At 28.0% G+C, this 24,094-nt stretch overlaps 1 protein-coding gene and 1 non-coding gene across 2 annotated transcripts; both read right to left on the bottom strand.

Moving 5' to 3' along the window:
• Positions 1–279: 279 nt before the first annotated feature.
• Trnan-guu (transfer RNA asparagine (anticodon GUU)) lies at positions 280–352 on the bottom strand. The gene has a single exon. It is a non-coding gene; the product is annotated as a tRNA-Asn (tRNA).
• Positions 353–13,927: 13,575 nt separating this feature from the next.
• LOC114129646 (uncharacterized) lies at positions 13,928–24,045 on the bottom strand. The gene is given in 5 exon segments (XM_027994447.2): positions 13,928–14,267; positions 14,830–14,930; positions 14,933–15,218; positions 17,294–17,829; positions 23,782–24,045. Coding segments are annotated over 5 exon segments (1,311 nt in total). The 5' UTR covers positions 23,960–24,045; the 3' UTR covers positions 13,928–14,057.
• Positions 24,046–24,094: the final 49 nt, after the last annotated feature.

Raw genomic sequence — 24,094 nt, forward strand, 5'->3', positions numbered from 1 at the left:
AAAACAATGCAAATTAATATTGAAACGTTAAAATTATTATTATAGGTCATAATTGTTAATTATTAACAATTTGATGATAATTTATAGTAATGATAACAATAACAAAACATCGTATAAAATTATAATTCCGGAAGAAAACGTTATTTTTTGTATGATTGTGAAAAAAACTGTGATGTATGTGAAAATAAATAAATGTGTGCAAAGAAAATTATCATATTACCATTATTGTATGACGGTAATAATATTATCAGTCGGATGAAAAAAATGCAAAAAAATCAACGCCCCCGGGTGGGCTCGAACCACCAACCTTTCGGTTAACAGCCGAACGCGCTAGCCATTGCGCCACGGAGGCTCATATTTATCGTAAGAGTTTTGTTGTTATATAGCTTAGTTTATTATAATTTCATTGTATGAATATAATTAGAATGTTAATTTTTTTAGTAGGTAAAACTAAATTTATTAATTGAAACTATTTACTAGTTATATTTGCAGATTTTTTTTTTAAATTAATCAATACAAATATAGGTATTTCAGTGACTGCCTAGTCTTTAATACCTACCTATACGAATTATACATTGTAAAGAGCCCGTAAATACCTAACTTGCCAAGGAAAACTGTCAAAATTGGATACTAATATTATTATTTTATATTATTTTTATTTCATAAATAAATTACCTATTTATATTTGACACAGATATTATTTTGTAAATAGGTAGTTGCGAAATATAAATTTTAGTAGATACTTTTAAAACATAGAAACAATTTATAGTTATATTAGACACAACTACACTAGACACTAGTAAGTAATTTAAGTAATTGTAACTTTTATATTTTTAAAATAGTACCTCTATACAGCAAGGTGGGTAATTTTAATTTTTAGTATAAATTAGACTTGAGTTTAAGCGGTGATTCCTCTTCAAAATATTATAGATTTAATTAATTCGAATATTGTTTTAGATAATAATATAATTGTTTACCTACATTAATTAATTAACCTTTAGGTATCTTCCAATCGAATAAATATCGTATGCAAGTGATTTAAAATTTCAAAACAATTATTGTATACTTGTGCTATTTGTAGGTATAGGTGTAGGTAGGCACCTCAGTACACCAGATCAATATTGTAAACTTGTGAAATATTTGAGAAAAAATGGGTAGTACCTAAATATTCAACTACTTTTTAATTTTTAGTATTGAATACTTTTTGGTTTTTCTTCTCGACGATTAATCTTGTTAGAAAAATATTATTACTAATAAATAATTTATCAATTTTTATTTTAATCAATGCGTGGGTAGAGCACTAGAGCATTCATGACAAAAGCAATAAATAAATATAAATTACCATATTATACTAATATACTATACCTTTGTTACGTTTTTTTAGGCACAAAACTACAAAAATATAGCAAAAAGTAAATGAAAATTATTTGATTGGGTGGTATTTAAAATAATTTAAAAATAAATTACTATTTACAACACTATATACCTGATTATACATATCCACTTATCTAGGTAGACACGTAGTTTTGTACAGTGTTAGGAAAGAATAAATTTGTGACATGTGTTCATCACGTTCACGTTTATAGTTTATGAAGATTGTGTGATCACTAATCAGTAATCACCATTCGCCACTCATCTATACGAAATGCGCTGCGCACATATTCTTATCTGACTTACACAAGTGAATTTTTTTTTATTATTATTAACAAAAACAAAACTGTCCGTGGCTGCTAACATAAAAATACATGACATTTCTTTTTGATATTGACAAATGTTACATTGTTACCTATAGTAAATTGTAATTAATTATAAAATACAAAATATATTATCTACTTATACTCGTAGATGGGTTACGGGGTTTTGGGTATATTATATTATTGGTATTGACAATATTGACTATTGACTAATTCATATAAAATGTTATAATAATATTGAAGATTTTTTTTTTTTAATATTTGGTACCTACCTAATTATGGTTACACATTCTATGTATACTAAAAAATCTGGAATTTATTTTATACATATTTGGATTTATGTTGAATAATTTATATTGAAAATGTATTTAATTTTTATAGTTGATAAATTATCAATTATAATGGTTATAATGTATTAAATGTTATATTATGTCAAGAAAAAAAGAGTTGTCGACTTTATACGATACAAATGTCAAACTAGATAATATATTATAATATTTACCTAACTGAAATATTTCTAAAAATATTTTGTATTATATTAAATTTATAACAATATGTTTTAAATTGATTTTGATTTCAATAAACGATTGTAACATTTATATCCCTAGTTACCTCCTTGTCCTTGTATTAATTATGTATTTGATCGGTAGGTAAGTCGTAAGTGTATTTTATTTTATAATTTATATTACTAGGAATACCTAGTAATAGATAATCGAATTTTATATATTTTTTTAAATTCTTATCAAAACGTATTGATTTTAAAATACGTGTTTAAAAACATGTTTTCAGTTTTTTTTTTTTTTTTAATTGTCATTAAAAAATGTTTTGCTCCTTGAAAATGTAATACAAAGTTCCTCAAAAGTTGTTATAAGTAGAAATTAAAAACCGTTGAGCATAAATCTACAAATAAAACAAAAGCGTTTGAAGTTGGAATTTTAACAAATTTCGTCAAATTCGTGATTTTACTTCCTACAATTATATTTAAAAAAAAATATTTATTGGAAAGGCAAATACGTTTTTTATAAGCGTTTGAATTTCAAAATTGTATGGCATTGCATATTCACCCGTAAAATAACTATTTCTTCTCTAATGATTTTGGTTATTTTGCAGTTGTAAATCAAAAACGAATAGGAAACTGAAAATATATAATATTTTCACCAAAATATATGATCATTTGGTATTATCTATACATTCGATACAATATACATAGTTTAATTTTTATATAATATTTAGGTTATTCTATATAAAAATATTTAAAATAAAAACGAATACTTATTTAAAAAAAAAAAAAAGTATATTCAAAAATCAAAGTTCAAATTTGGACAACACTATACGATTATACATACTTAAATTATGAATAACGATGTTGATTATTTTGTTATGGTTTATAATATTGTTCATGGGGACCTCAAACAATTACGTATATTATTAATTTTACTTTATGCAATAACAAGCATTTTCTAAGTACTTACGTAGATTAATTTTAAGATATTACCTATTTATACTGCGAGTGTGAACCTATTCACATTGTTTTACAGTTAAGTGATTCGACATTTAATAACAATAATATAATATGGTAAAAATTATAATTATTATTATATTTTAATAATATAATAAATTGAAAGTTTCTGATAAAAAATGTAATCAATCTACTGTAATAGGTACCAATAGTAACATAACGTGAAAATATGTACTCAGTAATATATAGGTTGACTGTCTATCTCCGTTCACTGTTCAGAGTCGTTTTTCGTAAACAATGATACAAATAAATCATTTGATTCAAATTTAACACATCCATTACTTTACTGCAGTGACCTACGCTGCCCCACGACACATACTATTAAACATCAGAGCGGTACCCACTATCCCATTTTTTTTTATTTATTTAAAAGGCCTCACTGAAATATTCACGGAAGTCCTTCGAGAACATGATTTGAAATACAAATTCATTAAACAGTTAATACAATTGAATAAACATACTAAAAAACTAAACTTTAAATTTTTATTACATAACTAAAACATCAATCAATGTTAATAAATACTTAATTAAATATTATACTCGCAAAAAAATAATTTAATTTAAAAATTATTTATATTTTAGGCACTTATTTAATATTTTACTAAAAAAATTATAAAATTATAATTTAAACGAACGTCTTCACTTTACTTATGAATGCCTTTTATAAATTGCACGTGAATATGATCGAATTCAGTTTTCAAGTGAACTTTATAAGTACTCCGAATACTGATTTTGCAGTACGCCTATAGTTAGATATTTATAGATAGTATTTTTAAAATAGTCGGTAATAGCGACATTAATATGGTTTTTATGGTTTATCACGATAAAATACCTATCTAATATGTTGAATAATATGTTTTGGTATACATTTTTGTGCACAAAGATTAATATCACTGAATTTATAGTGCAAAATGATCGTCGTTAAACATTATTGTTTATTAAAGATAGTTATTAATAATTGTTATGACTTTAATGATTTAAATGATAAAGAGAGACGTATTTCCCCTGCAAATTTTTAAGTTATTACTTATTACAGTTCCACATTAAGTTCTACAGTTCTAAGTTCCACGTTACTCGACGTCTTAATATCAATATTTCCATAATTTTCAGGCTAGGATGACAAATATTTTAGATATTGTTTGTTCATATATATTACACATTTTTATAGTTTCTATCTGATTTCTTTGTCTTATTATATCTATTCATATTTATTTTATTTATTTACTACACTTATAAAATAATAACAATTTTCACATAATAATATTTAACCAAAATAATAGACACAAATATTTATATATACATAATTAATTGTTAAGAAATTGGTAAGTTTGTTAAGAGATTGTTATTCATAATTAAATTAATTGTAAATTGTTCACCCACTGAACAACAGATTATTAATCATATTATTACAAGTACCTACCTAAAAACTATAGGCTTCATTGTAAAAAGTGTTTTTGTAGTTATATATACTTATGATTACTACTCCATACTTTTCATGGTTCTTTAGTCTGACATGACTACATGAGCAGCTTTCCTCGACTTAAAAATACTCGTTACACATCCTTCATATTTTTGACAACTTTTATAGAGGTGAGATTTTAGATAACTTTATATGTATACTAAAAGAATGAACCTACTGTTTATCAATTTATCTATAGAATGAAGGCCAATTTTTTCTTTTTTTACATCATTTGACAGCTTCACGTCAATCAGCCATTTGAGTTACACCTAAAGACTTTCCATTATTTTCTGAAATGTAATTTGTGTGCAGGGTTTAGTCAATCCTTTTTAAGCTCAGCATGTTCACTTTGACATTATATTCGTCCGTTAAAAGTGTATTTAAATTGTAAATCTTAATCACGTTTTAAGAACGTTATATATAAATATATAACAGTAGAATTTAATAATTTTAACTTACAAGATTACACGGTTATAATTGAAAATATTGTTAAGATATAAATATACATATATGATATATCTAAACATTATTATAATTTTTATTCGTTTAACCAGTAGCTTTAGTTCACGGTTAATTATTATTACAGTCGTCAAAACTTAATACATTACATTTCGAAAAAAAACATTTATATTACATCTAGTTTCACTGAGATATAATTTGTGGAATACTTATTCAAATTGACATTTATTTCATTGTTCCTAACTAATATTCAAATGTATAATACAGAAAAAACAGTGTAGAATATCGTTGTATACATATCACTGTAGTGATAACGAAACGTGACAACTGAGGAGTAGGTAATCTAGTCTCAATAGTTTATAAATTCATTGTTTGCCTCTTTATTACTATATAAGTATAATTTAATTTTTTTTATTTTCACGATACAATGTCTCTACTCTTAAGTTTTGAAAAATAATACGTACGACTATATACTACAATTCTCAAAACATTATCCTTTAAATGACACGTAAATCCTCTCGGAAATAAATCGATCAAATGTTTTACTTCCCAGTTTATTATATATGTTTTTATCGTATGTTCGTGTACTCACTTAATTTTGTCTAAATAATAATAATTATTGTCTAAATATTTATTATTAAGGTATACTATGTATAGATATTTTATACATGATTTCAACCATTGGGAAAAAATTTCAAAATATTAAATTAATTAATTATAATTGAATGCCTCAGAGAGAAAATATGATAAATAAACGGATTCACATCATAGACATAATAATACTATGCTACACCGTTGACTCTTGACTATCTTGACTGTAACTGTATAATATATTATTAAGTATTACAATACAATGAATATTTTATATTTTATGAAATGCATTTTTTTTTGCATTGATCCTTATAGTGAGATTCAAACTTAAAACTACCTAGGAAATAAAAAGACGAAGTCCATTTTAGTTTTATAAACTAGTTTATTCATAATCGCACTAATCTGTATTAAATGAATGTTTCGTATACATTTAATAACTAAATAAATTATCATCATTTTACCTACAATAAATTTCAATGAACGAACGAACCTGTTGTATTAACAATTTCACAACCTAAAAGTTTTACATATTTTACTAGAACATTTGCAATTTATCTTAGATAATAAAAGCTATACATTTGAATAAAATAAACTGCATATTTATTTCACACATGTATGGTAAGGATTAATAAATAAAAAAAAATTAACTATATTATAACATCATTCTAATAATTTGTACGCATCACAAAGTCATAAAACAATATTATAATAGCTAATTTTCATAAAAAACAAAAACAAACAATATGTATAGGTATAATTTTAATTATAATTAGAGTATACCTTTTGGCTTTTGTGTTAGGTAGGTACTGTACATGAGATTCTTTTAAAACGTCGAAAGGACGTATAGGAATGTGAATACACAATACAATACAACATAATGATGATAAAATATTTAACATACATGCATTTAATGTGTACAATTCCAAATGATACTTGACAAAAAGACAAAGAATAAAACTGCATCAAAAATTACGTTTTCATTTATAAAGCAGCGACATTGTTTTAGAATAGTACAATAAAAAGAGAACTAAATGTATAAACATTTATCCTAAGAAATATATAAGTATAACAAAACAAATGCATTCTAATAACATTTTTATATGTAAAAATATAATATATTATTCTTAGGTAAGTAATGTAAAAAACTGGAAATGAGTATGTGCAATAATTTACACGATAAAACAAAGCTAACTAATTCTCATTAGATACTTAAAAATAAATTATCATTTTTGTACCTTAATGTTTTTTTAAAAACTTAATTTTTTTTTATTACAACAAGGGGTATGTTTACAAAAATTCCACATAGTCAAAACAGATTATATAACAGGATTAAAACAGATAGCAGACATGATACAATGAGCTTGGCGTTGAGAACTCATCTCGCTTCAATAATTACATATAGTAAGATAGTATTGTATTATTTTTAATTTAAAAGCTTTGATTAAATAATAACACTAGTACAACATTTTCAGCGCGATTTGAGTTTTCAATTTCCCTAAAAAATTATTGATTCTTAAAGTTTTAAAAATATAAGCACATAACATAGTTTGAGTAAGAAAACAGCTGTCACAAAAGATAATAATATATTTAGACCCAATCGTTAGATCAAACTACAAGACTCTCTAATTATAAACGAATTTAAATTTTAGTTGCATTAACTTGTTTACTATGTTTTAATCTACTTAAGCTATTTTTAAAATTGATTTTTATTTTAACTATAAATATAAATCAATATAAAAAATAGTGTTTTTAGCTGAAATTGCTGTGTTACGAGTCACGAGTGTAAACTTGTTAACGGATTGTTAGGGCGTAACATATTGGTGTCTACGTAAAGCGAACTTTTTCAGAATCACCTGCGATATAGACACAACGAAAACCGACCAATCAGAATGCGGCAATTAAGCTCAAACGAGTTGAGTGTATATATAAAAAATACACATACATCAGAGTCAAGGTAAACAGAATTCAGAAGGAAAATTATTTCTACCGCAGTGAGTTTCTTCTAATGAGATCAATACCTCTCCGTATGGATACCAAAACGACGAGGCGATCGAACAAATAATATCGGAAAAGAGAACTGAGAAACAACACTGTCCCAACTAATAAAGCAGTAAATGTTTAAAAGGTTACCTTAATATATTGAAGTACGGCTCGCAGTGTGTATACGGTGTCGTCGCATATAATTCCAGCTCTCTCTCGACAAAAAAAGGCATTTTGGAAGACTGCAGGCGGAGTATTTAACAAACCCCTATATACGTAAATACGCGTATTTCATTGACTCATTTTAATTTCGCTCCAACATATTAATTATAGGTATATAATATTTTATACTTTACCCCGGACAACCTTTTCTTGTATTTTTTTTTTTTTTAGCAGTGACACCAATATGTGAAAAGAAAAAGTTTTTACAGTGATGCCGCCAGCGTTGCCACTCGCTAGCTGCAGCGTTACGCTCGGACAAAAGAAACGAAAATATCCCTCAACGATTAAAGGCGGGTTTTCACTACATACGTACGCGTACGTGAACTTGTATAAAAATACTCGTCTGTGATCGGTTAGTAAACACGGTAAGCTTTTGGTATACCAGAGAGTTTATACGTTCCGACCGATCACAGAAAAGTATTTTCATGCACGTATGCAGTGGAAACCCGCCTTTATATGCTGTTACCATCTCAAGTCGTCGGTCACTGGGTAACCGCCGTATAACCTAACCAACCACTTTGGTCATTTTTTCGGTCGGCGGAGAAATTCAAACGAGCCAATGAAATACGTGTACGGCCCTGGGACTGTATAGAAGATCAGTTAATATGCGTAGACCCGCCGAGCGTCCTTACCACTAATACCACTGTTGACACTATTCGCGACGTAATACGACGAAGTGTTTACGCGTCTGTACAGGCGCATTGCGTTTGCGTACCTCGCCGTCAAAAATTCTCGACAATTTCAGTCGGACGCGTCTGAATTCTGTGCTAAATTTTTAAATTAAATAAATTCCATTTTTTTTTTTTAAACCCGCGGCAATGCACGCCATGCGAATACATATTAATGACGTACACCATCGATCAACGATGTTCCCGCCGATCGACACAATTACCGAGCCCTAGCGATTCTGTCACCGGACGTCAGCATTCGTAGACAAGAAAACATAGCTCAGGTGTGTACGAAATCGTCTGAACGTGACCTTATTGCAGTGCGCTTCCTAATTTACACATTGTGGTGAGTAAAATAATAAAGTCTAGGCAAGTAAATGCTTCTTTTTTTTTTTTTTAACTCAGTTATGTAATAAGTTGGCTATTATTTTTCCAATGAAATTAATAGACATAACTTGACTTAACTTAACTGCAATTATTATTTAGTTAATTACTTAATAAAAAAAAAACTAGTTAAGAATTAAAAGAAGTGCCTTGCAAAAATTAGTTTTTTAAATTTTACCCGGATGCAGTTTACATGTCACCTTTTTACACTTGATAAAAACTCGGGCGCAGTTTACATGTGTAATTTTGTGTTAACCTGTGTTTTGGGCGCAGTTTACAATCGCCGGAAGTGCTAATCACTTGGAGTTTGAATAATAATTTAATATAGGTTATGAGTGGAGGCACGTATGTGTATTTTTTAAACGATATTTATAGAAAAAAAATACTAAAAATTAAAACTTTATGTGAGTAAATCTCAAAAAGATTCATTTTTTTTTTGAATTAAGTATTCTATATATAAAAAATGCTAAAATAAATATTTGGTAAAAATATAAAATATCTAAAATTAAGTATTTGTTTTTTAATTCAAAAAAAAAAATAAGAAAATCGATATTACTAATATCAGATAACAAACAAGGGTGAATTTTTGTAAAATACCACGTCGATGATTTGGAAACAAAATTGTACGCAAATATGCAGTAAAATCAATAAAGCAAGCATAAATAATATAGTGTACACTGTGTACATCGTTGAGTGTAATAATATTATCAACACGTATATTTTGTTTATAAAATATATTTATTATGTATACCTAATACCTATATAGGTGCCTACGGTAAAACCTATAAACACGGTCAAAATACAAAACGGTTTTTCCCTCGATGTTTTCTTGAATGCGAAAAAGGTTCGAACAACGCACAGTATAGATATACGTATATTATAAAATATTATATTTTATAATGTAGTCGGTCGGGAATTATTGTTATCATTATTTTTTTCATATTATTATTTTTAGCCGTAATGCTCGAATTTGACGTTGGCACGAACACTGCCGATACCACGGTATAATATATAATAATAATATATAATGCGTATCTTGCCGAACCTTTTGTCAATAACATATAATCAAGACGATTTCGGTAACCGTGTTCGGTCTTGGACACGTTTATAATAATGTCACAAAATCGCAATGCCACCGTGACACATCGTCGTCGTCGTAATAATATTACCTATCACAGGAGCCGATCTTGCGTATATTTTTTTATACATTATATACTTACGGTGTAGTCAAACTACGAGTACCTACACCCCTCGAAATTGTATTCTTGGTAATCGCATCGATGAAGTGATAGAGTTAAAACGTTGTATTGTGAGCGTAGTGGGTATACTGACCTATTAAAAGAGAACGGTAAAGTAATAAAATTGTAGTACCTATTAAACGCGTAGTCCGTCCGCCCCCGCACACCAGCAAACACGAGCACACCCAACAACAACTTAACTGTAATAATTATCATTGTGAATTTCGTTTGATTTATCAAAATCGAACACGCAACCGTTGCAACCGACACACTAGATGACATACTTGGGTAGTATACGAAATATATGAATTAGATGGCTATACCTATACTCACCAGTCGGCACCACACTCATTTGTGAATTTTCTATAAACCATTTCTATAATCTATCTCTTTATAGTTGGTGTATTTTTTTATGATTTTACACACTATTCTTATTGGTACCTCATTTTATGTTTCTAAAATATATTATTTTTTATAACTTGACTATCTTATAGTTTATACCTACTATACATTATATTTAATAATATATCTTACATTATAATATTATATACTTTAGAATGAATTAAGTATACTCGCGTTTTGGGAAAATGAAAAACGAGTCTGTCCTTTAGCTTAATAAAATGTATTCAATTGCGAAAAAGATATTATGTATCTTACTCAGACATTATCAATGTCTAATAGAATTAAATTGATTAAATGGAGATAATTTATTATACTCACTAGTGTATAATTTGGGTGGTAGTGGTTTTGACATGCCGATAACCAATTAATATTACATTATAATATTATAATATTTTCATGCCTATATAAATACTATAAATATTAAGCGCAGTTCATTGGAGTCCGTGTTTTCAAAACGGGTGGGGAGGAGTAATGGACGGGGGGAATCACTGTAAATATGTAAAATATGTACTATATGGGTGTTTCGATTATTTTTGTAGATCATCACAGCTAGTCAGAGCCGGGTGCAAGCTATTTTGCCGCCCTGGGCTATCGCACAGGCCGCCCCTGCCTTCTGCCGGCCCTGACTAGGTTAGGTTAGGTTTAGTATTATAAAATGAAGAAAAATAAAAGAATATTATAATATTGTGTAGTAACTAATGTACTAGTTTATTATAGCTATTTTCGTCAATATGTTACATCATCGATTGTCGTCAATGATAAATAGTTTTCGAAATACATGATTTTTATCAATATTCCTACAGTATAATCATGTTTAAATCAATAACATGGTGTATATACATATTATATAGCTATATTATTAGTATAGAATGATTTTCTAGCAAAAACAGATTCAGAATCAAACCAAGGAATCATATTGACTTAAATCGAAGTTAAACGTAAAAACGAGTTACACTAAGTCGGATAGTCAACATATTAGCTTACGACGCTTACGTCCACGTTAGTTTTTCCCGTATATATATTACAAAAACGTAATTATTTTATTATCACAAATAATTATGCTCCGTATTTCTAAAAAAAAAAAAAAACAATAATAAATTCAACCAAGGTCTATCGTATGCGATGTAGATATGAAAAAAGACCATAGTAGCTATACCCAGTACATAAATAATAAATATAATTTTCAGACTAATATTATATTATAATTATACATATATAATAGATTTATCAGTTAAGACAAGAGATTTCTTGATATATTCGAGATGAAAACTTATATTTTAAATCTATTTTGAATATAACAAAGTTCATAAACTTTAAAGACTGGACGAATTAGCATAGATTCAAACTTCTTATAAAAGATTAAATGTTTAAAAGTTTTAAACAGTCTATAAATAAATATATATTTTATAATTTATTAATATTACATTTATGACCCATATAACATATTCTAACCAACAGTTAATATTATTTTAAGATATTAATTTAAATTGAAATCAAAAATAATAATTAGGTACGTATTTAAATAATGTTATTTATTTATTTCTATTTTCATCAAAATTCAAATATAAAATACTCATAAAATAATCATAATAGTATTATTATATTTTTAAGATTTTTAGTTACTATATTAAATACTTACGAGAAACCTTGTATTCGATTTCCAGTCCTTAGCTAAAAACATTGAATACCTACTTAAAAAAATTTTAATAGACAATTATTTACAATTTTTTGTATTTTTGGAGAAATGTTAACTTCTAATACTTATAAATGAAAGCCGTGTCAAAGTTAGATATCATAAATATTTTTTTTTATTATTAGCTATAATGAAAACTTATGAAGAATCTTGTATTCAGTTTTCAAGTTTTTTAAACCAACAAACAATTTTTATCAATATTTATAGAATAAAAAATAGAAAAAGTAAATAATGTTAAATGTTTACAAATAGATCAAAAAGAATTAAAATATTTTTAAAACTGTATCATAATCTAAATTGAATGATAATATAAAAATGTATTGAAAATTTCAAGTAGGTATAAACAGTTGTTCGTTTTTGAGTGTACATCAAAAACATTATTTTGTTAATTACCGGTTTTGGGTAAAATTCCCGTTTGTCAAATGATTTGTGATCCAAAATAAATACAGCAAAATAATAAAGTTATCTATAGTTGTTATTGTTTTTATTTTATGCAAATTAATTTTTCATTTATAATATTAAGAATGGTATAATTGCAGTTTAGCTATACCACTCGATTTTTTTGATTTTTTTTCTTTTGAAACAAGTTAAAAATGATGATGCCAAAAAAAAAAATCGCTCAAATTATTATTTTGGAAGTTATTCCCTTGATCCTTCCAAAGTTTGTAATCTTACGTTTCACGTATGCGCTTCGTGGAACATTACTTTAATGCCACAAGGAAGACCTCTTCAAATCTGGCAACCGGAGCTGTAAGCGAAGGAAGCCACTATACTTGTTAATTTTTTATTTAACTGTTAGCTTCATTTTTTACCTTGAAATCTAAGTAAAATTTTTTGAAAGCGAGAGTACACTATGAAGATATACACATAACTGCAGAATGTTTAGAATCATAATTTAGTTTATATTTTTATCAACCCGATTACCTAATAACCTAATTTAATATGATTAGAATTATACATATATTTTTTATCATATTCGGAGTGGTTTAATGTTTATCTAAAACAGAAAATAAATCTAAAAAAGTTTTTTATCTATAATATAACATAATATAAATAATGTAATGTAATAATATAGGTATATTATATAAGCCGAGTTCATCTGGATAGTACATTACAAGATTTAGCTTGAATCATAATATGTTTAAAATAAATAAAAACTAGATGATGCAGATAATATATTATAACACTCGTATATTCAATAAAATAATATATTTTACATTTATAGGCACACTGAAAAGAACTTTTTAGGTATTATACAGTGTGTTCACAAGTTTAGAGAACATAATTTAATACATACATGATACATAAATATATATATATATATAGGTATTGATATAAAGTGTAATTTATTTAATTGTTTACGATTAAATTCACCCAGTACAGTATACTTTTGCGCTAAAACCCAGCAGTCACAAAATATGTGACTGCTCGATGAAGAAAACAATTTTAATATTATTCAAACCCTTAAAATTGGCAATTAAAAAGTTTTTAAACTGCATGACATTTAACCCTTACACGATATCATTTATACGGATTTCGGTATAAGAAGATTAAATCGAATAAATAAAAACACACATCACAATGTTTGCACGGTACTTAAAATATGCGTATAAAACTATTTTCGTTTTAATTAAAAGAACTTTTTAAAAGTTCAGATTTAAATTTTATTTTTCATCACGTTCTATACATTCTTTATTGCACAATCTTTTGTTTAAGCTTCTTCTCCATGTATCGACCTTGAAGTTTGGCTAAACAGTTGATTTCGAAGGATTTATCAGTGGTTTCAGTATTTTCCGAGATATGTAGTCACAATAATTTATCACTTTAGACTTTCCTTCCTGGAACATCTCTTCCGGATCTTCCTCAGAATTGTCTTTTATCACATTTTTCAATACCATTATGTTTAGCAAGTTATTTGCCATTTTTACACAGTCCGAGTTCCAATGAGTTCGTTTTACCTAAACAGATTTATAATGTTTTTGTAGTATCAATCATAAGTTAAATATAATAATATAAGTATACAGCGTAGGAGCTTAAGTAGTTTGGTACTTATATGCAACTGATGACATTATTAATGTATTAAAACGAACAAGTGAATAAAATTATACAATAAAAAAGCATTAACAATATTTTCTACGCCTTTTATTTTTTTTCAATTTATTAACAAAATTTTGTTCGCATAAAAAGTTCAATTCAATTTATTTAATGTCAATTTATCTCCATAAAAAAAACTAAATAATTCACTTTCGTCACATAAATAAGAACAATTATAATACCAGACTTAAACCTGTAAATTATGTATATTAATATGATATATAATTAATTAAGTATACATATATTTATAATTTGTTTCTATTATCAGTTTTCGAAAACGCAAGTTTAATGATTGAAAAAAAATACAAGAATTACATATAATTAAACAACATTATCACTACTTGTGATATTATATCAATATGTACATAATGCATATCGTTAAAATCATATTAAAACGTTTGGTAAGTTATCAACATTCGATTTTACTTTTTTCAATGCGTTCGCGACGACTCTGATATCATCAGTCCTGCCTTGCCAATATTTAAGGTTTTCGTGCAGAATTCGAATCCAAAAATTCATAGATTCTCGGCCAATTGGAAATCGTAGTCACTGAAAAATTTGGATAAGTGACCAACAACCGACAACTGCAAATGAATCCAATGTTCCTTGTTGCACCAGTCGTATAACTCGACCATTGTGCGCAACAAAACAATAGTTTTTGCATTATGATTTTTCCAGATGTCCATGATGAATACTAACACTGCAGGAATCAACTCTTCGTGTTTACTATCTAAAGCTCTTATACATTCTATTACCTTAGGCTTGAATGAAAACAAATTTGGATGTTTGAGTAAACGTAACAACACTCTAGATAGCTATGTCACAACAGAAAACAATAAATTATTTTTATTATTATTTTACCAAGAAGCAAGTTATACACTAATTGGAATGATACTTCGGTATTGAATTAAATTAAATATATTTAAAAATGTTTAAAATATATTCTACTCATTTTTTTTTTAAACAAAAACGAAATATAACAATACTAACTAGCAATATTTATAACAAATATTTTTAAAATACAAAATTAAACACAGGCACATATTTTAAATTTCTGAGGTACAATAAAGATAAACACATTTTGTACGAAAATATTGCGAACACAATTTTATAGTTCTAAACCAAACATCATAATATACCTACTTGGTACATATTATTATCATCTTAAAATTAAATGAATACCCAATGTAGATTTAAACTATATTGTATTTTTGTGTGAGAGGGAAGGGGGATTTTGAAATATCAATCCTTTCATAAATATTAAACTACAAGTAGATTACTGTCAGTTGATTTTATGACATTTTAACACAGAGGTTAAAGCATAATTCCAGACACTGCCCCTACGGGCTCTGAACTTTAACAAACTTCTTCATTGTATTTTAATTATTATTTTATTAAATTATTAATTCTTTTAATTATATATATATTATATATAATATATATATATTATATATATATCATGCAATACAAATAAATAAATTTTCAACTGTGCATGTTTTTAGAGAATTATTTGAATATTTTTTAAACTGATTAGTATGATTATATTTTAATGTATACAAAATTACAAACATTATTAAATAGGTTAGTATTCAAATATTATTTAGATTATTACGTAGTTATAATTGTTTTTTTTAATAAGCTTAGACTTATTTCTAAAATAACAATGCAACAGTTTTTATCCATTATCCTATATTATCCTTATGGTTTATGTAGGACTATACTATAAAAATCGACGTGAATAATAACATTATCGCTTCTCGTCAAGCTACACCAGTAGGTGTCTCCTACACCGTGACACTGTTTACAATGTTTACATAGCGTCTATTTATATAAATGTATAATATTTTTTCGTGAATGGAAATAATATCGTTAACATTGTTTTGTAACAAGCTGAATGACAATACGATGAACTTACCAAAAAAATTATTAAAATATTATTATAATATGATAAGGTAGGTTTACGATTATTCGTGTCAAAAATGTTTTTCTTGCATGGAAAATTTATTAATATTGTTATTATTTTATCTAATAAATTAAACTTACATAAATAATTACCTACATTTTTTACATTTTAATGATTAGTTATTTTCAGACTGTATAATCAATTTTTCTATTTTAATAGTTTTAATCTACAATCTATTGAGTATTCGCCTCGGGTCCAGCGAGTGCTAAGAACAAATTGAAAGCCACTGCAAAGAAATCGTTGGTCAATAGGTATGTATTTTACTACCAGTCCGCGGAATACGATAAATAAATAAATACACATTCGCGGACAAATAATAATTTACGGACGGGTGAACGAACAGTAACGATTAAGAGGACGCCAGTGTGTCGTCTTCGTCTTATACAAGTGCAACACTGCAAAGAGATGCTTTCGGCAGGACTTATTTTGTGTTATTAACTTTAATATTTAAGTGAATTGGCCTATTTTCAAACTTAAAGGGGTAATAAATTGAGCTCGGATTTCGATGGATTTGCATATTTTATTTTGATTGCCCGACACGATGTTTTTTATGCTACAAATGTGTTTCGATTGCACATGCTATTCGAACGAAATTTTTCGAAAGTATTAGGTCATTTTTTTAACGGTTCGTTCGTCCATTTTTTCCTATATTCCTAGGAATATGTGACAAAATCCTAACGATTTCCCTAGACTTAAGCACGAACATTTGTATATTTTTCGCTTTTGTACACGACGTGTCACTTTATGTAAGTTTAAAATGTATAACTACAGAGAGAGAGAGGGCATTTCGGGATCGTTTTCAATAACCGTGTACCCCCCCCCCTTATAGCCACGGGGAATTAGGAAATGTCCACTATGTATGCACAGGGAGACTATCGATTATTGAAAAAACCTCTACACAGCGGACACGTCGGGGGGGTCGTTCACCTTTTTGACGGCCGAACGTTCGACTTCCGCGTAGACGACCGTGTCGGTGATAAAGTCGAGCAGCTCGTCGACGCCGTTGTGCCGGGGCGCGTACCCGTACGCGAAGTCGGCCAGCTCGTCGACGGCCGCGTCCATCACGCCGGCCCCGGCCGACGGGCACGTTTCCCGGAGGCGGATCATCGTGTCGCGGGCCGTCAGCCGCTCGTTCGGGTCGGCCGCGTTCAGCCGGTGCGCCAGGCCGCCCGCGAACCGCCGTCCCAGGTGCGGGCCGGCCGCCCGGCCGTCGAACGCCAACCGGTCGACGAACGCCCGGAACGCCTGGTACGCCATGGCCGTCTGCTGGAACTCGATCGCCGCGGCCGCGGCCGCGTCCTGTCCCCCGCCGCCGCCGCCGCCGCCGCCGAATCCGTAGCCGTCGGCGGCGTCCACGCCGCACTCGTCGTCGTCGGCCGCCGCGTACGCCGATGGCGGCAACGGCCGGTACACGTTGGACGCGAACATCTCCGCCACGGACGCGTACACGTCGTCCGAATAATCTGACGGGGAAAAATCCAACGGCCGTCAGATAGATAGATAAAAAAAAAAAAAAAAAACCGTTTGCACACACCCGGACAACACTACTGAGACGAAGAGGAGAAGAAGGGGAGGGTGTAAGAATTTCGATCGGTTTTTTAGCCCTCCCCCCCGCCAATCGACTCGGCGTGGAGAAACGTACTACGCACTGTCGCGCGGCGGACGCTCGTTACGCGTCGGACGGTCTGTCGGTCGACGTCAATATACCTACGTAGGTAAGTGTGTTTAATGCGGTACACCATTACCGTGTCGCTGTTGAAATATAATATTTATATTGCCATAACGCGCGATTGGTCGAATAACTTTTCGCCGATAACGTTGCATTTGAAAATGTCATTGCGTGTTTATCAAAACACGTGTATAACGATCGGAGTTCCGAGTACCTACGAATAATGTTTTTAAATCACGACTAAAACTGTTATTTTTCGCTCAAATATCTAATTTCGTCTGTATTCTAACTAAAAATCTCTACGGACAAAAAAAAAACTGTAGATATATGATTTGTAGATTTTTCGGTTACACGATGAACTACTCACGATTTATCACGTTTTCAAGCCTAAGCTATAGAAATTAAATGCATTTTTGACAGCAAAATAAACTGTAAATTCATCGAAATTCCGACGCATTAAATACTTGTAAAATAATATTGTGGCTTTGTATTTTCTTTTTCTTTATACGCTATAACACTAAATTATTTTGTATAAAATAAGCTATTATAAAAAAATGTGTGAACGTTTTAGATATTTAAAATTATTCGTTTTGAATTACAACAAAATAATAAAATCGTTTAATTGGAAATCGTTATGTTATGTGTCTATTTTTATAAAATGTTTAACATTAGATGCTCATAAAAAATATTTTTGAAATAAACTTTATTTTTAATTTAAATAATAACAACTTAGAAGGTTAGAATTTGAATTTTCAAATCTAAGGTTAGAATATTAAAAATTTAATGAATTTAGGCTAGGAGCGGAGCGGCGATGAATATATACTTTGGATTTACAATGATACGTGCGTTTTATTTTTTATTTTCTCTGTCATCGCCTTTTCGGACAGTTATAATACTTAGATATTCAATTTTTAGGTAGTTTCTGGTAGTAAGTTGGAGTTAATTGGTACTTTACGGGGTAAAATCTAAAATATTCATAGTAGTATTGCAAATAATCATGAAAAATTAATGAGAAAAATTGAAAATTTTACGCAAGACCGCAGTAATTCGACAAAATCGATTTTGTTTCTTTTTTTGGTGTAAATGAAAAACAAAAGCCTTCAATACTTTCAACTTTTATCAAACTGCCGCTTTTTAATACTTAATAAAATGTACTATTATTCAGTTAACAAAAACATTTCCTGCGCTAATTAAAAATATTTGACATTTTCGAATTTTTAGTTTTTTCTTCCACAAATTCAGTAAAAAAAAAAAAATTACTTGTATCAAAAAGTTTGAAAATATAATACAAAATTCCTCATAATTTTTATTACTGATATTAAAAAAAAGTTGTACTAAACTCAATAAATATAATTTTATGAGTATCTAAACTTTAATTTTAATGAATTTATCGTATAATATTTATATCGTCATTTTCTATAAGTAGGTACATGACATAATGATTTTAATAATATTTTATCTCTTTTTAGGTTTGATTTTTTTTTTTTAATTTTCAATTTGATTTTCTATAATGATTTATTTAATTTTTTTTACTGGTTTGAAAAGCTTGTACATTTAATTAAAGTTTATCATAAGTTACCAATCATACTGTAATCATATACAGTTATCATACTGTAACCAATAAATTTAAAAAGCATAGGTGTATAATTTTTTAAAGAACATTTTAGGTTTAATTGTGTATGAAATAAGATATTTAAACGGAGAATCACAAGTGTAGTTATATTGTTGTAATTTAAAAATATTGTACATGTATACTTGAAACTTTTAACACCTATTATTATATTTTATTCACACAATTCAATTTTTCAATTTAGTGTTTAAGGCAATAATTGATTCAACCTATTATATTACTAATAGTAAAATTAATTAGTTGAGTTAATTAAGTTATATCCTCAATTACACCTACTATACAGCAAAGTGATTACCTACTTTCCCCTTTTTAACAACAAAATAATTAGAAAATTTTCGAGTTTTTGACAAATAACGATAAAATTCCAACTTTAAATGCTTATAAAACAATATTGTCACTATATATTATGTATATTCATTTTTTTATTATATATAAGTATTAAAATATTTTAATATTTTTTAAGCTATATCATGTGTTCTAGAATCCCAATATAAATATTTTGAGAACATTTTAAGTATTATATGACGTATAATATAATAATATATAATGACACAATGTATATAAATTATATCATATTATATATCTCAGTTATATTTTGTTTTCGAATTAGGTACATAAGAAAAAAGTAAAAAGTTGTGTAAAAAATCCTATCACAGAATAATTTTTTCTCCGGTTACTCAGTAAAATATTTTTTTTTGCCCCTAAAGTATCAACTAGATATAATTTGCTATCAGAAAGAACTCTCAGAGTTGAAATCTAAGTATTTTTACTGATTAGCAAAAAGTTGATGAGAGATGCAAAAAAAAAAAATAATTGCCAACACAATAACTAATTAATAAAACCATCCATGCAAACATTGTTATATTGTACATAGTTATACCCGACGGACGGAAAATTGCAATAGAAAAAATGTAAATATTATTTTAAACAGATGTATTGACAACAATTGTTATCACCCGTTCACCCCAGTTGAAAAAATCCACCCTTAAAAATACAAACTTAAATATACATTTCATATAAGAGAAATTTAATAACAATGAATTACCCTGTAGTATAATAGTTTTTAAGTATAGGTACCTACATTCGATATCATATAACCATTCAAATAAGTAAGTCTAACCTTTCATAAACTTATTGAATTAAATAACATATATTTACATGCGAAACCATTCGTTGGGATTTTATTCTTGATTATCTACTTGACTTTTATGAATATATCTATTTATTAATGTATAAAACAGTTGAATATGTACTCAATCGATCGTACTCAGTTAAACTTCATAAATATGTTTTCATACACTCACATTTCAATTATTATTAGAACTATATTTTGATTTTGTTTCAAGTAGAGCTAATCAATATTGTTTACCTCATAAAAACAACTTTGGATCACTAAACTTACTACCTCCTAATGACGCAAAACCTGCAACCAAAGTGTACGATGACGACGACCGTCTTCATAGTGGTATTTTACCACTAGTATATATTTACTTTCATATGAGACGCAGTAATAAAGATATAGCTCGACGATCCACGTCAGAATATAATATAGTATATAGAACAAACATTGTATATGATTTTTTCGGAGGCTGCCCACTACACGTTTATTATTATTAAAGTATGAAAAATAGGCATAGGTACAAATACCGATCGCTAAACACATGCATAACAATGAGACAATTCACTCTGGGGTACACTATTAATATTTCGTTTATTGTGTAGTCAAAAATGTATTATATATTTCGATTTATTTTCCTTAAAGTAAATCCTAGATGGGGTCATGTCACGAGGGACGCCATGTTCGGTCTGATTTTTGGCAAAACCCTCGACCCCGGAACGAGGGAGTCGTCGTTTTAGTCCGAACGCTTCGAACAAGAATGACCCATTGTCCGCGAATCACTATCATCTATTGTGAATATTTGGTCTACCTATAGGACTGGATAAGTTTTAAATTACCGTCATCCAGGTCGCTGAGCCCACATTCATCCCGAGAGATCTATAAGTAGGGTATTACTTAGTCCTCAGAGACAGCCAGTGCTGTATGTTATTATTGTTTTGAAAGCAATCACCGTCGCATTTGAAAACGATTCCGAACAGATATCGGTTTACCGAATAATGTATTTATAAGACATTTTTCGAAAAAAAATGGTCATAATATATTGTATATATATATATATATATACATATGCGTGTGTGTTGTTGTATATTAAAATATTTAAAAATAAATAATAATATTATACGATACGGATATCAATACGCGTTATTATCCACGAGTTATAATTTTTCTTAAAATGTATTAAATAGACAATAATTGTTCCAAACCGAAAAAATTACCAGCTTACCACTGATGTCGTGTATGTTCGTGTATCGTGTATGTATATTCAATGTAATTTTAAAATTACAGATTTCTAATCTACATGGTCGAATGCTTATTATATACTATATATATATATAGTATATACATTGACACGTCTTTTGAAAGAGAAACATTTATTTTTGTAGAATACTCGGTATGTACTTTAATATAATAAAAAGTTGTTGTATGCAATCTGTAAATAATTCGATTTTTTCAAGAAAACCCAATCGATATTCGAATTTGTTTGCGTAATAAGAACTGATTACTCGGGAAGGGTAATTTTGAAATTACAAGAACTTCCTAATGGATTCAAGATTAACAAGACTTTTTCATATGTTAAAATATGTTGTTGTATTTTCTCGATATCCTTCACATTATTTTAACCAACATAGCATTATTTTTGGAAAACAATTTTCATTGATTTATTTTAAATTATCATAATAATTGGATAAAATATATATGAATACGTTATAACTAATACAATATTCATAGCATAAATAAATTATTTAACTAAATACACCTAATGGTTTATTTTTAATTATTAATAAATACCTAATTGTAAGTTGTAACTAAATGATTTATAAATAAAATGATGCATATTAGATTTAGTTGATAATTTCGAGAGTCAAAAGTATGAATTTTCCCAAAATATTATTAAAATATCGCAAAAAAGAAAGAAAAAATAGTAGAAAAATTAAAATATTACAAATCATCAGTTTATGACAAAATACATTTTATTTTTCTATATTCTTATAATTAATTAATATAATAAACATAAATAAATTACCTAAAAGTAAGTTTATAGTCATAACCTTTTTCATATGCATTTGGAGTTAAATATTCGAATCTTAAACCAAATTCAACAACATCAGGAATATTTGCAAATTATATTGTAGATAAAAATCCATAAAATATTCGTTTTAATACTTAAGGCTTAGCAATTAAAACAATGTATCTGATAATTGCTAATCTACTAAAATCTTGAAAAAATGTTAGCGTAAAGCCGCATTCATCTTGATAGTGTGCTTGAAGTTTTAACGATTAGGTATTCAAACGTAAAATAACGATTTATCTACGAATAATTGTTATTATTTTGGATTTTATTCATAAAATACTAATCGTAAAAACGTATTAAACTATCAATCATCATTTGTATACACTATGATATTTTCAAAACACCAATGCTAATTTTAAGTAGAGTTTGGTCTGTTAAACTTTAAACCTCACCTGAATAAACTAATTTTCATACCTTAAAAATGTTTTCTTTTATTTATTGGAAGCTGTCCGTGGCATCTAAAGCCATTAAGAATATTGGTTTTAACACAAATTAATAGTATTTAGAAAATTTATTATTTTTTATCATATCAATTGTATTGTTTTTTAACGAGAAGTATGATTTATAATAATTTGAGTATGTTTTATTCTAAGTTTAAAATTTAAGATACACGCGCACAAACGCATTTATAAATTTATATATTTAAAAAATGAAATTTTAGACTTAAAATGATGCAAAAAATGTATTGGTCTTAATTATGTTTTTTTTTTTTTTTTTTGGTTTTTTTGACCAGTGATCGAAAGATTTTAAGAACCTCTTTATGTATTTATTATTACTATAGATCGCGCTCATCGTTCACGTGGATTTTTTTTCCAAATGTTTAAATCACAAGTTAAATTTTCTTAAAAATAGTTCACGTAGGTATAACAATATGGATGTATAGATAGAAAAAGTATAAAATATACCAGTAATTAAAATATTTCACCTTCATTAGTATCATTAATCCACATTGCATACAATCCGTTCAAATCACTTATTTTTTGTTTTAGTTCAATTTCATCATTGGCCGATAAAAATACAGTACATTTTTTCAGTAATTTCACTAAAATATAATTTATACTTTGGGGGTCTTGAGGATCATCCAAACTTGCATTAATATTCATATTTATGCTAAAGAAATGAAAATTAAAGCCTGTAACGCTTGTAGATAATTTATAACGAAAAAAACTATGGTTTTTAAAATATTGATTAAGACATAACAACAGTGGGCCCGATAATTATTAAAAACCATGATAACG

This window comes from Aphis gossypii, chromosome X, assembly GCF_020184175.1.
Source record: "Aphis gossypii isolate Hap1 chromosome X, ASM2018417v2, whole genome shotgun sequence".
Taxonomy (NCBI): Eukaryota; Metazoa; Arthropoda; class Insecta; order Hemiptera; family Aphididae; genus Aphis; species Aphis gossypii.